Source organism: Lepidochelys kempii, chromosome 11 (assembly GCF_965140285.1).
Source record: "Lepidochelys kempii isolate rLepKem1 chromosome 11, rLepKem1.hap1, whole genome shotgun sequence".
Classification (NCBI taxonomy): Eukaryota; Metazoa; Chordata; order Testudines; family Cheloniidae; genus Lepidochelys; species Lepidochelys kempii.
Window position 1 is genome coordinate 51,884,101 of NC_136390.1, and position 15,204 is coordinate 51,899,304.

General features: G+C 43.5%; 1 protein-coding gene across 3 annotated transcripts in view; it reads left to right on the plus strand.

Moving 5' to 3' along the window:
• The first annotated feature begins 4,819 nt into the window (after window positions 1-4,819).
• Window positions 4,820-15,204, plus strand: part of WDR75 (WD repeat domain 75) — a 38,748-nt gene continuing 28,363 nt past the window's right edge. For 2 of the 3 annotated variants that reach the window (XM_073306134.2, XM_073306135.2), the window contains exons 1-2: window positions 4,820-5,100; window positions 13,813-13,942. In XM_073306134.2, coding sequence (XP_073162235.1) covers window positions 5,015-5,100; window positions 13,813-13,942 — 216 coding nt within the window. In that variant the 5' untranslated portion in view covers window positions 4,820-5,014. The other variant, XM_073306136.2, reaches the window with a different exon arrangement.

Here is a 15,204-nt window from a genome sequence, read left to right on the forward strand (position 1 = left end):
CAGCAGGGAAAGGCTCCAGGAGCAGGGAGCTGCCAGAGCCTTTCCCTGCTGCCTCCCCCAGCCAATCTTTCACTGCAGGAGGGAAAGACTCCAGGAGTTCCCTGTGGTAAGGAAAAGTTACAGCAGTGGAGAGGTACTGGAGTCTTTCCCCATTGCCTCCCATATACCAGAGCATTCTCCCGGTATCCATGGTACGCCCACATCTTGAATACTGCATGCAGAGGTGGTTGCCCCATCTGAAAAAAGATATTGGAATCGGAAAAGGTTCAGAAAGGGGCAACAAAAATTATTAGGGGTATGGAACGGCTTCCGTATGAGGAGCAATTAATAAGGCTGGGGCTTTTCAGCTTGGAAAAGAAACAGCTAAGGGGGGATACGATAGAGGATACTATAAAATCACGACTGGTATGGAAAAAGTAAATAAAGTGTTATTTACTCCTTCTCATAACACAAGAACTAGGGGTCACCAAATGAAATTAATAGGCAGCAGGTTTAAAACAAACAAAAGGAAGTATTTTTTCACACAACACACAGTCAACCTGTGGAACTCCTTGCCAAAGGATGTCGTGAAGGCCAAGACTATAACAGCATTCAAAAATAACTAGATAAGATCATGGAGAATAGGTCCATTAATGGCTGTTTTCGGATCTTTTCTGAAAACTGAGCAACAACATAGTGAGAGTTAAGAGCATGAAGCAGCTAGTTACAAAAAAAATGTAGACAATTTACCTTTCTGTGGATGTCTCATTTTATATGGCGCAAACATTCACTGAGTAACACTCTCTGGAATCAATTATTGCAGAGAAGATTTTACGAGTCAATAATCTATTTGATGCATATAACTCTTACTATCACTTACCAAATTGCATGCATCAGGACTGAGTTAGACCCCTTAGTATTTCTGAACAGTGAGGCAATATCATAAACAAATGCAAACTAAGTAGTGAATGTTCCTCCAATTTTAATGAGATTTTGTACCATGTGAATTTTACATTTCCAATAAAGATGAAGGTTTTTCCACCACAAAACCGAACAATGGTGTAATGAGGGTATGATACATTATCAAACAGGCTTGGCAGAATTCAATTTTTTTTTTTTTGGGTGGTAAATTCAATGGTCAGTATGGATTTTATTTTTAACCTTCCTGCCCCTCCCCAACTTTAAATAAATTTTCACCATTTCGCAGCAGTGCTGCAGGGGGATCCCTACACAGCCACGACAGCAGGGCTGCAGAGGACTCCTTGCAAAGCTGGAGATACCGGATTCCTACAGGTGCAAAGAGCCTGGGAAGCTGTGCTTGCTAACTATTACCTATGGATATTTTTTTCGTCGATTTCAGTGTGCCCAGTGAAATAGACATTTACCAATGATGACTAATGATTTAAACTGAATCCTGCCATGACTAATAATAAATGTGCTATTTTGGCAATGGTTAATATAAATTTTTTAAACTGTTCTTTTAATGTTCTACAATATCTCTGATGTAATCCAATTACATGCACAACAAAATTAGATATAAAAAATGTACACCAAAGATATAAACCTTAAATCTCCATTTTCATTTTATGGTCAAATTTCTTAGAGGAATGTGACCTACATCAGAATAAAATTGCATGTATGGAGTTAAAATAGTACAGAATATCAGAAATAACTACCAAAATCATATGGGGATAGAATATATAGGAGTTTTATAAGACTTCCTGTATGGCCCTGGGAAAGTCACTTAGTCTCCCTGTGCCTCAGTTCTCCAACATGTAAAATGGGGATAATAGTACTTCCCTACCTCACTGGCATTGTGAGGTGCTCAGATACTATGGAGATGGGGTCCAGATAAATACTTTAGGTAGACGGACTTGAGTGAATCTAAAAGAACTGACTGCTTAATAGACAAAGTTAAAAAGATTCTAAACAGTCTCTGAACTTTTGTGAAAAAAATAAATGATTTTTATTTTATTCAATATACAGACCAAAACAGCTGGTAAATAAAAAGATCAAGTCTTTCAGCTACAAAGTTTATATACATATAACATTTTTCCAGGTTGGACAGCAGTCTTTACAGATCTTCAGCTAAGCTGGTCCAAACCCAGCTAAAACTTTGATGTGAGACCTAAGGCCTCATCTACACTTAAAGGTTTTGCTGGTATTACTATACTGGCAAATCTCTGCTAGAGTACACATAGATTATGCTGGCAAAAAAGTACTTTCACAGATATAGTTTATATTGTTTGGTAAGCAAAATAATCTATACCAGCAAAGGCACTTTTATGTCGGTATAACTGCATTTACACTAGGGCTTTTGCCTGTATAGAAATGTCATAAAAAACCACCACATTACACCCTTAACTGATATGGCTAAACTGGTAAGTTTCTAGAGTAGACATGGTCTAAGAAAACAAATATTATAAGCATTTTTTCTATTAACTCTACACTAAATTTTGACGAGTGTATTAACCTAACATTGAGAGAAATGGAAGCACTGTATTTTGGTTTGGTTTCTCTGAGGTCCTAACGCTACGTGGAAATATAAAATACCATGACATTTTTCCTCAAGAGTAGAGGTGTTAGCTTAGCATTCAAGCTAAATTTCAATTAGGATACAATTGTAGAATATATTCTAGGAAGCACTAAGTCCGTTGACGCTGACATTGTTGCTTAAACAGGACAAGGCTATCTCTTGTTTAAGGCACTGGATTGGAACTCGGAAGATTTTACTTCAATTGTTGGTTCCACAACCTACTTCCTGTGTGATGATGGGCAAGTCATTCAATTTCTCTGTACCTAAGCTCCCTATCTGTAACATGTGGATAATAATACTTTTTCCTAACAGAGATGTTGTGAGGATAAATTCATTAATCTTTGTGAGACACTCATCCAATGGGGATGAGAGCCATATAAGTATAGCCCAATGCTGAAGTCCAAAGGTGCAGCTGTTGACTGCTGAAGTCCAAAGGTGCAGCTGTTGTCAATTCTGCTTAACCAAGATGAAAGCCTCTCCAACCAGTGGGTGGGTACAGTTAATCGGATTCTAATATAATTTCAACCATCCTATCTCGAGTTCCCCTATCTACGGTTCCCGAGCATTTCAAGTGGATACAATACTATTCTTCACTTCCTATGCTAAGATACTGTTGAGCATTGCTGTGTGCAGTTGGACAGCAGCTGATACTACCTGAGACAGGGCTGCATTTCTTTGTCATTCCCATATTCATAAAGCACATTAGAATCCTTTAAAGTCAGAGGGATTATTAATTATTTATAAATGCAAGGTATTTCTATGGGAAAACAACATGAGACCAAACACTTATTATCCATCTGTCAATTAAGAAACTAGCCTTTCCATGTTGTTAGCATTAAGGCTAAAATATTTTGTAACTTTTTGCGACCAGCTTGCTTTTGAATAAGTATACTCTTTAAGGCTTCTTTGTATTAAGTTTATGCATTTCATGAAGTTTTAGATACTCAGCTGCATTAGTCTTGTGTTTATATATATTTCTTTTTTACAACTTAATCTCTTTCAATTACAAAGAATTTTGTTCTGGTCCTTGGTTGCCTCATCAAGAATGTATACAGGTTTTTAAACATCATCAACTTAAATTCTGTATTTTTCAGATACTAAACTACCTAAGAACACTTTTTTTAAGGCTTGAGTAGAAACTGTAAAGGAAGCAGATTACTTTGCAATCGCTGAGATTTATTTTAACATTATAATACCGCTTTGGAACGGATTACTCAAAGTCACATTGTGATCAGTCACCCAGACCTCTCAAAACATGCACTGGAACCACATCAGGTGTCATCTCTCTTTGAAATTTAATGGCTTGGGATGGGCTGAGAATTACACTTCATAGCACATTACCCTTCTCTTTAAAGAGGAGACTGTTTAAAACTGAAGGGAGAGCTTTTTCTAGTGCTCTTAATTCTGTTTCCTAATCAAAATACAGAAGCTAGCTGTGCTGAAGAAGAGCTTCAAAAGAGACGGGGAGGGGGCGTAAGAGGCAATGCTCTTTAAATCAATGCCTTCCTAGCCATGTTGTTTTTGTACGACCTCTTTTTTGTATTTCATGATAAAAGGTAAAATTGATTAAGGCCTGCAGCCTAGCAGTCATGTGCTGCAATCATGTTAAGATTCACAAGCGCAGTTGGAAGGCTGCATTCCTCTCCGAGCACCCCGTTAACACAAACACCTGGGCGAAGGACAGGAAATGCAGACACACGCGACCTGCATAGGGGCTTGTCTACACTCACAGTGCGGGAGCCGCGCCACAAGAGGACGAGTGAGGATGCGACCCACGCTGGGAGAGCTTCTCCCATGGCACAGGAGGTACGCCCCGTCCCCAAGAGGGGGAGCCATGTCCACCGGACGCCCTCTGGCCTAGCGCCGTCTACACCGGGCCTTAGGTCAGTATAACTATGTGGCTGAGGGGTGCCTGCCACATAGTTGCCATAGGAACGGAGCCGCGTGACCCGCAGCAACAGGCGTGCCGGGGCACCAGCCAAAGCTCTCGCTGCCGGCCCTGACAGCGTCCCGACGCGAGCTGCGTGCTCACCCCACTTCCCCGCCTCCAGGCCCCGCCCCTCGCCTCTGCAGCCTGATTCTGTCGCGCATTAGTGACGTCACTCGGAAACGCCGAGTCCGGCTTGGAATGACAGCGGGAACAGCAAGAAAGGCTCTGCGCATGCGTTCACTACAGTTTCTTGCCCCTCTCATTCTCCCTCAGGAAGGGGAGGAGCGAAGCGCGGTGCGCTCCAGCCGACGGCGCTCCTCTGTGACCTCACGAAGATCACTGAGTTTCCTGTTCCCATGTAAACTAAGGGCGGAAGTGCCCTAAACGCTATGCAATGCGCTTGAAAGGAACGGGCGTAATGGCCTTCCTTGCCCATAGATAGGATGGCAGGGAGCCAATGGAGCAACGTCTACGAGAGAGTTCCGGGGAGCGCACGGCCAGAGCGGCGGCGCTCGCTGGGGGCGGGGCAAGGGTGAGAGGTCGAAGGTGGAAGGTCTCGCAGCGGGAAGATGGTGGCGCAGCAGCCGCTCCGCGTGGTGCGCTGCGGAGGCAGCACGTTGAGCGGCGCCAGGGCGGCGTTCTCCGCCGATGCTAAGTGAGTGGGGCGGATCGGGGGGGAACGTGGAGCTTCTTCGCCACGGTCAACGGAGCCCGCTCCGCGGGGCGCGACGCGGCCCAGGAGCCGTTGGTGAGCCCCGCTGGCCTTGCGGAGCCGCGCGTGTAACGGCTGCAGGCGGGGCGGTACCAGCGCTGTGGGCGCGAAGCCTGCTGCTCTGTCAGCCCAGCGCTGCCGCGGACCGGCCCCGGGCGCAACCCGACCGGCCCGAGGGAGGCGCCGCCGCTTCCTGCAACCCGCAACTCGGGACAGCGAGTCGGGCCCGGGGAGCCGCCACCAAACCCCAGGGCCTCGGGGGTGGGAGCCAGGCTGGGGTCCTTAGCTCCGGGCAGACCCGCCGTGCCAGGGTTTTGCGGGCCAAGTTCTGATTCATGAGAAATTTCCAAAACGTGGGATTCAGACTAGTTGGGAATAAAGCCAATTTTTGAAATACTGAAATTTCTCAGATGGCAACTCAGCCACCGGCTGGTCACCTTCTCTATCCTCAGCGCATGTGGTGGGAAGGGAAAGATGAGGAGGAACTAGGAAGGCTGCAGATGGCTTGGCTGCCTAAGAGATGTAGGAGTAATATAGGGGCCCTGGGAAGGGATAGCAGGGGGTATATAGCAGTAACTTGCTCTTGTTTAGTATCTGCATTCAGAGACTTTCAAAGCACTTGTAAAAGGTAGTGGGGAAAGATACTCCAAAATAGCACATCAGGGTAAAGCATTAGACTGATGGGGGTAAAAAGTAATTAAATCCTTCCATCACTGGTGGAAAACTGGAGGTGGTCTGTTGGTACATGGCTTGACTTGGCTTAGGATGACTGGTGCATAAATAGTGCATGGATAACTTTGAAAGTACAAAAAGAAAAGGATTACTTGTGGCACCTCTTGTTCATATTCCGACCTATTCATGATGACACCACTAGCCATCGCCTTCAGCCGCCAACTAAAACCTCTCCAGCGCATCATCAAGGATCTACAACCTATGCAGAAGGACGACCCATCACTCTCTCAGCTCTTGGGAGACAGGCCAGTCCTTGCTGACAGATAGCCCCCCAACCTGAAGCAAATACTCACCAGCAACCACACACCGGAACCACTAACCCAGGAACCTATCCTTGCAACAAAGTCTGTTGCCAACTGTGTCCACATATCTATTCAGGGGACACTATCATAGGGCCTGATCACATCAGCCACACTATCAGAGGCTCGTTCTCCTGCACATCCACCAATGTGATATATGCCATCGTGTGCCAGTAATGCTCCTCTGCCATGTACATTGGTCAGATTGGACAGTCTCTACGTAAAAGAATAAATGGACACAAATCAGATGTCAAGAATTATAACATTCAAAAACCAGTTGGAGAACATTTCAATCTCTCTGGTCACTTGATTTCTGATCTCAAAGGGACTATCCTTCAACAAAAAAACTTCAAAAACAGACTCCAACGAGAGACTGCCAAATTGGAATTAATTTGCAAATTGGATACAATTAACTTAGGCTTGAATAGAGACTGGGAGTGGATGGGTCATTACACAAAGTAAAACTATTTCCCCATGTTTGTTCTCCCCCCCACTGTTCCTCAGACATTCCTGTTTACTGCTGGAAATGGCCCACCTTGATTATCACTACAAAAAGTTCTCCCCCCTCCCTCCCGCTCTCCTGCTGATAATAGCTCACCTTAAGTGATCACTCTGGTTACAGTGTGTATGGTAACACCCATTGTTTCATGTTCTCTTTGTATATAAATCTCTCCGCTGTATTTTCCACTGAATGCATCCGATGAAGTGAGCTGTAGCTCACGAAAGCTTATGCTCAAATAAATTTGTTAGTCTCTGAGGTGCCACAAGTACTCCTTTTCTTTTTGCGAATACAGACTAACACGGCTGCTTCTCTGAAACATGTTTGAATGTACAGTAACTCCTCGCTTAACGTTGTAGTTATGTTCCTGAAATATGCTACTTTAAGCGAAACAATGTTAAGCAAATCCAGTTTCCCCACAAGAATTAATGTAAACGGGTGGGTTAGGTTCCAGGGAAATTTTTTTTTCACCAGACAAGACATATATGTGTGTATATATATAACACACACACACACACAGTATAAGTTTCTTAAACAATTTAATACTGTACACAGCAACGATGATTGTGAAGCTTGGTTGAGGTGGTGAAGACAGGGTGGAAGAGGATGGAATATTTCCCAGGGAATGCGTTACTGCTAAATGATGAACTAGCACTTGGCTGAGGTTGTTAATGTGGCCTCACACTCTGCAAGGTAGCAGGAATGGAGGGAGGGGAGACACCATGGCAGAGAGAAACAGAGAGAAACACCTTGTGTGTGTGTGTGTGTGTGTGTGTGTGTGAGAGAGAGAGAGAGAGAGACGCGCATTGCCCCTTTAAGTAGACTGACCCTACTCTAAGTACATTGCCTTTTTAACTAGCTAAGCAAGTTGAGACAGCATCTGCTGCCAGCAAGTTCCCTCAGCCCTGTTGTGTCCCTCCCCTCCTGCCTTTCCCCCCTCCCCCTTGGAAATGGGGTAAAGGAATTGGGGAGGGGGAACACTGTGACATTAGCACCCCTCTTTTCTCCTCAAGCAAGCAGGAAGCTCCCGGGAGCAGCACCAAGGCAGAGGGCAGGAGCAGCACACAGCAGTGGGGGGAGGGACATCTGAACTGCCCAGCGGGGCTGTGCTACCTCACAGGGAACTTTGGGGGGTTGATATGGGGGCTGCTGGTCCACCCTGGTTCCAAGCCCCCACTAGCTATCTCCAATGGGCTGCTCTTTCTGCAAGCAGTGGACAAAGCAGGCGTTTGCCAAAAGTTATAAGGGAGCATTATGTAACTTTAAACAAGCATGTTCTCTAATTGATCAGCAACAAAACAGCGTTAACCGGGATGACTTTAAGTGAGAAGTTACTGTGTCTGTTTTTTAACTCATGTTTGACAAAGGGTCTGTCTACATTACAGTGGCACAGCTCCAGCACTGCAGCTGTGCTGCTGTAGCATAGGCGCTTCCTGCATTAATGGAAGGAGCTTTTCCATCAGCTTAGGTAATCCACCTCTCCAAAAGGGTAACTAGGTCAGTGGAAGAATTCTTTTGACCTAGCTGCATCTACAGTGAGGGTTAGGTTGACCTAATTATGTTTCACAGTTGTTCACAGCCCTGAGCAATGTAACTAGATTGACCTCCGTTTTAGTTGTAGACCAGGCCTTCCACACAGAGAATGTGAGAATGCTGTCTGACATGCTCGTTCTCCCTGATCCCCCCTCCTCCTGGACTGTCACCACCACCATGCTATCCTAATACTCTTTGTTGTTTTTTTAAATCCCCCAAAGGATGGAATCTGAGTACTAAGGATGCTTTCCCTTTTATTCTATCCCCCAAAAGGTTCTTGTGGGTTGCAGCTAGCTTATCGCCAATGGAGGAGACTAAATATATCTCTATTTGAAGTCAGTCAGGCCTAGTCTGTGGTACAAAAAAATGTTTAAACGTGGTTGTGGGCAAATAATTGTATACCATATTGTTATTCTTGCCTGGGCATTAAAGAAAATTATTGCCATATTTGAGACCAGTTGCACAACGAAAAGTGCCTATTTTCTAATGTAACTTTTGTTGATATTGTGGCCAGGACAATGTTTTTGACACACAATAGAGAATTGTTTTGCAATCTTAGTTCTATATCCAGGTTGGCCCATCCACAATACAAAAAAGTGATAAATTGGACACTTTTCTAGCCAGTAGTGTGTTGGCATAATTAGTTGTAGGCTTTATCTACATGGAAGAATTTTGGTGTATTAAATAATGCTGTTAGCCCCGACCATGCCATACATCATGCAGACATTTTGGAGGTATGCTTTATGCCATTTCTTAGCCATGCTGTGAACAACTGTAAATACTATTTGTTCTTAGCCCATGCTAGGTTGTCCTATCACAAGACCCCTCCTGAGGGGTAGAAAGGGTGTGTGTCTTTTAATAGTTTTTGGCCTGCATTTTTCCAGAATTTTTAAGTCATTTTAAGCAAACTCAGCTGAGCTAACAAAATGGAAAAACATCCTTTTTGCCTTTTGAGACCTGGCTGCAGTGCTGTGTAGGCAAGAGTCAGTAATGGACTAGCTCATGTGCCTCAGCAACTCCGCTCACCACTTTTCCACAGTGAGCAATTAACTTGCATTTCTGTATCTGGATGTGAGGATAACTGCAAGTGAAATAGGAGTGAATGTGGGGACGCTGTAACATGTGAGTTGCCTGCAGTCAATATTGATGCTTGAATTACCGAAAGGTTAATTCTCCAGAGCAGATGAGCCATGGTGTAGATGAGGCTTTAACCTAAGTGTTGAAATTATTATTATTTATGCAGGATGTTGTCATGATACTAACTTAACCATAAATTCCTTTATTAAATCCAAAGTCTGAGTTATATTTATACAGTTGCTCTAAACATGCTTCAAAATCCTAAATAATAAGCAATTTACTACATCCAAACAGTAACAAAACCTTTACAGGTTTCAGAGTAGCAGCCGTGTTAGTCTGTATTCGCAAAAAGAAAAGGAGTACTTGTGGCACCTGAGAGACTAACAAATTTATTTGAGCATAAGCTTTCGTGAGCTACAGCTCACTTCATCGGATGCATAAAGTGGAAAATACAGTGAGGAGATTTATATACACACAGACCATGAAAAAATGGGTGTTTATCATACACATTGTAAGGAGAGTGATCACTTGAGATGAGCTGTTACCAGCAGGAGAGTGGGGTGGGGGGAGAGAAAATCTTTTGAAGCGATAATCAAGGTGGGCCATTTCCAGAAGTTAACAAGAACGTCTGAGGAACAGTGGGGGGGAGGAATAAACAAAGGGAAATAGTTTTACTTTGTATAATGTCTCAACCACTCCCAGTCTCTATTCAAGCCTAAGTTAATTGTATCCAATTTGCAAATTAATTCCAATTCAGCAGTCTCTCGTTGGAGTCTGTTTTTGAAGTTTTTTTGTTAAAGAATAGTCACTTTTAGATCAGAAATCGAGTGACCAGAGAGATTGAAATGTTCTCCGACTGGTTTATGAATGTTAACATCTGATTTGTGTCCATTTATTCTTTTACGTAGAGACTGTCCAGTTTGCCCAATGTGCATGACAGAAGGGCATTGCTGGCACATGATGGCATATATCACATTGGTAGATGTGCAGGTGAACGAGCCTCTGATAGTGTGGCTGATGTGATTAGGCCCTATGATAGTGTCCCCTGAATAGATATGTGGACACAGTTGGCAACAGGCTTTGTTGCAAGGATAGGTTCCTGGGTTAGTGGTTCTGGTGTGTGGTTGCTGGTGAGTATTTGCTTCAGATTGGGGGGCTGTCTGTAGGCAAGGGCTGGTATATCTCCCAGGATCTGTGAGAGTGATGGGTCGTCCTTCAGGATAGGTTGTAGAACCTTGATAATGCGCTGGAGAGGTTTTAGTTGGGGGTTGAAGGTGACGGCTAGTGGCGTTCTGTTATTTTCTTTATTGGGCCTGTCCTGTAGTAGGTGACTTCTGGGTACTCTTCTGGCTCTGTCAGTCTGTTTCTTCACTTCAGCAGGTGGGTATTGTAGTTGTAAGAATGCTTGATAGAGATCTTGTAGGTGTTTATCTGTCTGAGGGGTTGTAGCAAATGCGGTTGTATCGTAGAGCTTGGCTGTAGACAATGGATCGTGTGGTGTGGTCTGGGTGAAAGCTGGAGGCATGTAGGTAGGAATAGCGGTTAGTAGGTTTCCCGTATAGGGTGGTGGTTATGTGACCATTGCTTATTAGTACTGTAGTGTTCAGGAAGTGGATTTCTTGTGTGGACAGGTCCAGGCTGAGGTTGATGGTGGAATGGAAATTGTTGAAATCATGGTGGAATTCCTCAAGGGCTTCTTTTCCATGGGTCCAGATGATGATGATGTCATCAATATAGCGCAAGTAGAGTAGGGGCATTAGGGGATGAGAGCTGAGGAAGCCATAAAAATGTTGGCATACTGTGGGGCCATGCGGGTACCCATAGCAGTGCTGCTGATTTGAAGGTATACATTGTCCCCAAATGTGAAATAGTTGTGGGTGAGGACAAAGTCTCAAAGTTCAGCCACCAGGTTTGCCGTGACATTATCGGGGATAGTGTTCCTGACGGCTTGTAGTCCATCTTTGTGTGGAATGTTGGTGTAGAGGGCTTCTACATCCGTAGTGGCCAGGATGGTGTTTTAAGGAAGATCACCGATGGATTGTAGTTTCCTCAGGAAGTCAGTGGTGTCTTGAAGACAGCTGGGAGTGCTGGGAGTGTAGGGCCAGAGGAGAGAGTCTACATAGCCAGACAGTCCTGCTCTCAGGGTGCCAATGCCTAAGATGATGGGGTGCCCAGGATTTCCAGGTTTGTGGATCTTGGGTAGCAGATAGAATACCCCAGGTCAGGGTTCCAGGGGTGTGTCTGTGCGGATTTGTTCTTGTGCTTTTTCAGGGAGTTTCTTGAGCAAATGCTGTAGTTTCTTTTGGTAACTCTCAGTGGAATCAGAGGGTAATGGCTTGTAGAAAGTGGTGTTGGAGAGCTGCCGAGCAGCCTCTTGTTTGTGTGGAAGTTGGTTTATAAGTATTTGATCAAGATACTGACAAACAGGTTAAACCCAAGGGTGCTTAGGTCCATATTAGTCAGCTCCAACGTGGTCAGGCAGGTGTTAGCAATGAACCCTTTAAAAGTATACTTTTTATACCCTTTGACAAACAAGTGATGTCATTGCCAATTACTGACTTCAGCTAAATACCAATCTGAGATACTTCTCCCTTAATCCAAATAAGATTTACAACTTCCTTTTATCCCCAAGGCCTATCCTCCCTATCTCTACCCTCCTTCTTGCTGACCAACAGGTTTTCCATTGCACCTGGGTTCACATAGGCTTTACTTTTAAGATAACATTGGTATGTGGAGGTCCATGTTGCCTCGTAAAACAGATTCTTTCTGTCCTATTTAAAACCATTTGCTGTCACCCCTGTTGATCAGGGGCTTTTTTTATAAACTTTCCCTTATCTCATTAATTTAGTCTTTAAACCAGATATCCTCCATACTCCATTCCTTCTGTCCTACTTGCTAGTCAGAGTCTTGCTTTACAACATGCACATTTCCTTAACCAGATTAAAAGTTAACTTTTAATTTTATATTTTTTCTACAGTAGGGTATATACTGTGGGGTAGGGAAATGCTAAAGCAGGGTTCTCTAGCCTATTTTGTGTGTCTACACAGACCATGTTATAACAGGTTTTGTCCATAACCATATTTAAGCAGAGCTATTTTGCAGTGTAGTTGTGGGACTCCATTCCAGAACCATTCTTCTCTCCACCCTCCTTAGTTGAGTATGCTGCCTTTGGCTGCCAGTAATCAAGGGCTGGAGATCAAAACATAATCGTAAACATGTAGGCACGTGTTGTTTTAAACTTGTCTGTTTGGCTAATTTTACTATTTTTTGTGTGACGTGAACATTTAATTGTTAATATTCTGGGCTGCAAAAAAACAAAAAGGGTTGTGGGGGCTAAGGAGAGATTTAAGAGAATTGTTTCAGAAGTGAGGGATGGAACAGCATAAGTGAAATAGTCTGCTGCAGCTGTGAAGAGCGGCGTGAAGGCGTGTACAGAGTAGATAAACAGAAGAGTGGCATGCATGGCTTTGAACAACAGTAGAGCCATTTTGAATTGGAGCTGGAGATAACTAAGGAACCAGAGAAGTGTCAAAGGAAAATTCATGGAGCATGAGAGTAGGTTAGCTGCAGTATGCTGAAGTTTCACAGGGAACCTAAGGATGCCCTCCCTCCGATGCTTATCATAAACTCTCATTTTTGTTTTGGGGGTTTTATTTATTTATTTATTTTTTTAATCTATAAAATAGGAGTGCTGAGAAAGTGCTTGAGTCTTAGGGCAGGTCTAGACTCCAGCCCAGATCGACGCTCTGAGATCGATGCACCGGCGGTCGTTTTAGCGGGTCTAGTGAAGACCCGCCAAATCGACGACAGATCACTCTCCAGTCGATCCCTGTACTCTACCCCCGAAGAGAAGAGTAAGGTAAGTCGACTGGAGAGTTTCTCCCGTTGACCCCCCCCTGCGGTAACTCGATCTAAGGTACATTGACTCCAGCTACGTTATTCACATAGCTGTAGTTGCATAACGTAGGTCGACTTGCCGCGGTAGTGTAGACATAGCCTTTGGAACTTGAGTTTTGGAAAAAATTAGCTGATCTTTATTGTTTGGCCAAGAGTGAGAGCAAGCATTTCCAGGCACAGTCCTATAAATGTAGCAGATACTGATGTTATCAAAGGGGGAGATATTTTGTATGTAGTTTGGAGCGGTGTAAGTAGCATCATGCATGTTTTATCTGTTCTGCTGATCTGTACAGGCCTTTATTTTTCAAGGTGATTAAGCCAGCAGCACCTTTAACAAGAACTAAAATATATATGAGTAGTTTTCCTGCCTTTGTAACTGCATGTTAACATCTGATATACTTGTTTGTTCTTCCATTACATTTAATGGTGAAGTAAGTACAAAGAGAAAACAAAGTTCTAAATATGGAGTACTCGCTTTGGTGATGGCCTAAATTTTTCATGTTTAGTACTTTGTAGATTCAAAGTAGTTGTTACTCTTGACAAAAATTAAGTGTAAATCTTTATCCAGAATTCTCAGTTGCCCTATTATATTAACTTTTTGTTTCATCATCTTTTCAGGTACCTTTTATGTGCCTCAGGAGACTATGTGAAAGTGTACAGCACAGCTACAGAAGAATGTGTACACGTCCTGCAGGGTCACACAAACCTGGTGACAGGAATTCAACTTAACCCCCAAAACCACATGCAGGTTGGTTAAATCTTTGTAATTGTGAGTCCTGTCCAGCTAGGCATTTGGTTCTTTCCTAATTTAGTTAAGGAAATGGTACTTGACTTTGGCAGTACACAATCATGTGTTTTTTGGCGTGGCTGGAAAGTGAGAGAAGGCTGGAAATAATTATTTCTTATAACGACTACTGAATTAGCTTCTATTTACTTAGACTGAAATAGCAATTACCCATATTAGTTTATGAATTTGTTGCTGTAAACCATCAGATTAGTCTAATTTACGGAGTGGGAAGCTTTTCTAAAAGTAGAGGTGGACAGATTTTGTGTCTCAGGTCACTTTAAAAAATGCTATACTGGAACAATCCAACAATGGTTCCTTTAATCTAGTATTTGTCTGTCTTTGACAATTGCCAATACTAGGCTTTTCAGCAGTAGGACATGTAGGACCTGATTGCTCAGTGCCTTGTGGCCCGCTCTGTGCCAGCTATATGGGGAAAAGAGTCACAAAGCAGCTATAAGGGATACCCTGGTGTAGGAGATATGCCAGGGTTATGTCTGGAGTAGGAGCAGGCATGGCTAAATCCCGGCCATTTCCCAGAGGGTATGGTAATCAGTACATGGCTTTAGGGATTTCCTAATCAACCTCTCAAGTGTCAGGCTCTGCATTGGCACAGGAATGAGTGGCCCATAGCACTTACAGTGAATCCAACTGTGCAGCTATACTGTGGAGAAACTTATTCCTGATCTCAGCTAGTGTTTGTATTATGCCCTTATGCATAAATATTGGTAACTCTAATAACTTTTGTCTTCATTACACATGCCTCTCCCCAATATGAACACACCTACCTTCTGTAACTGTAGAGCAGTGGTTCCCAAACTGGGGTTTGTGAAACATTTACAAGGCATTCTTGGGGAGGAGGTTATTCCCTAATGGTGGACAGAGCTGTCCCTAGGGACCCCAGGCAGCACAGGGCCAGCAGCACGGAGCCCCTGAACTTCCAAGAGCTAAGCAAATCAAAGCAAGTATATCTATCACTGAGGAGATTTAAACTTCAAGACTCCTTGTAAGAAATGGAAAGGGAGGTGGATATTTTTTGCTGTTTTTAAAATGAAATCGGCAGCTAGTATTGGTTTCAAAACTATTATGAAGAACAAGTTTAAGCTTTGTTGTAAGGTGCATTGTCCTGAGCAGTCCAGGCAAACCTGAATTCTTGTGTAGGAGGAACTCTGTGAGCTGGCTTCTTAAATACCTTTATGCTGTTTCACATCTGATACTCCTTGATG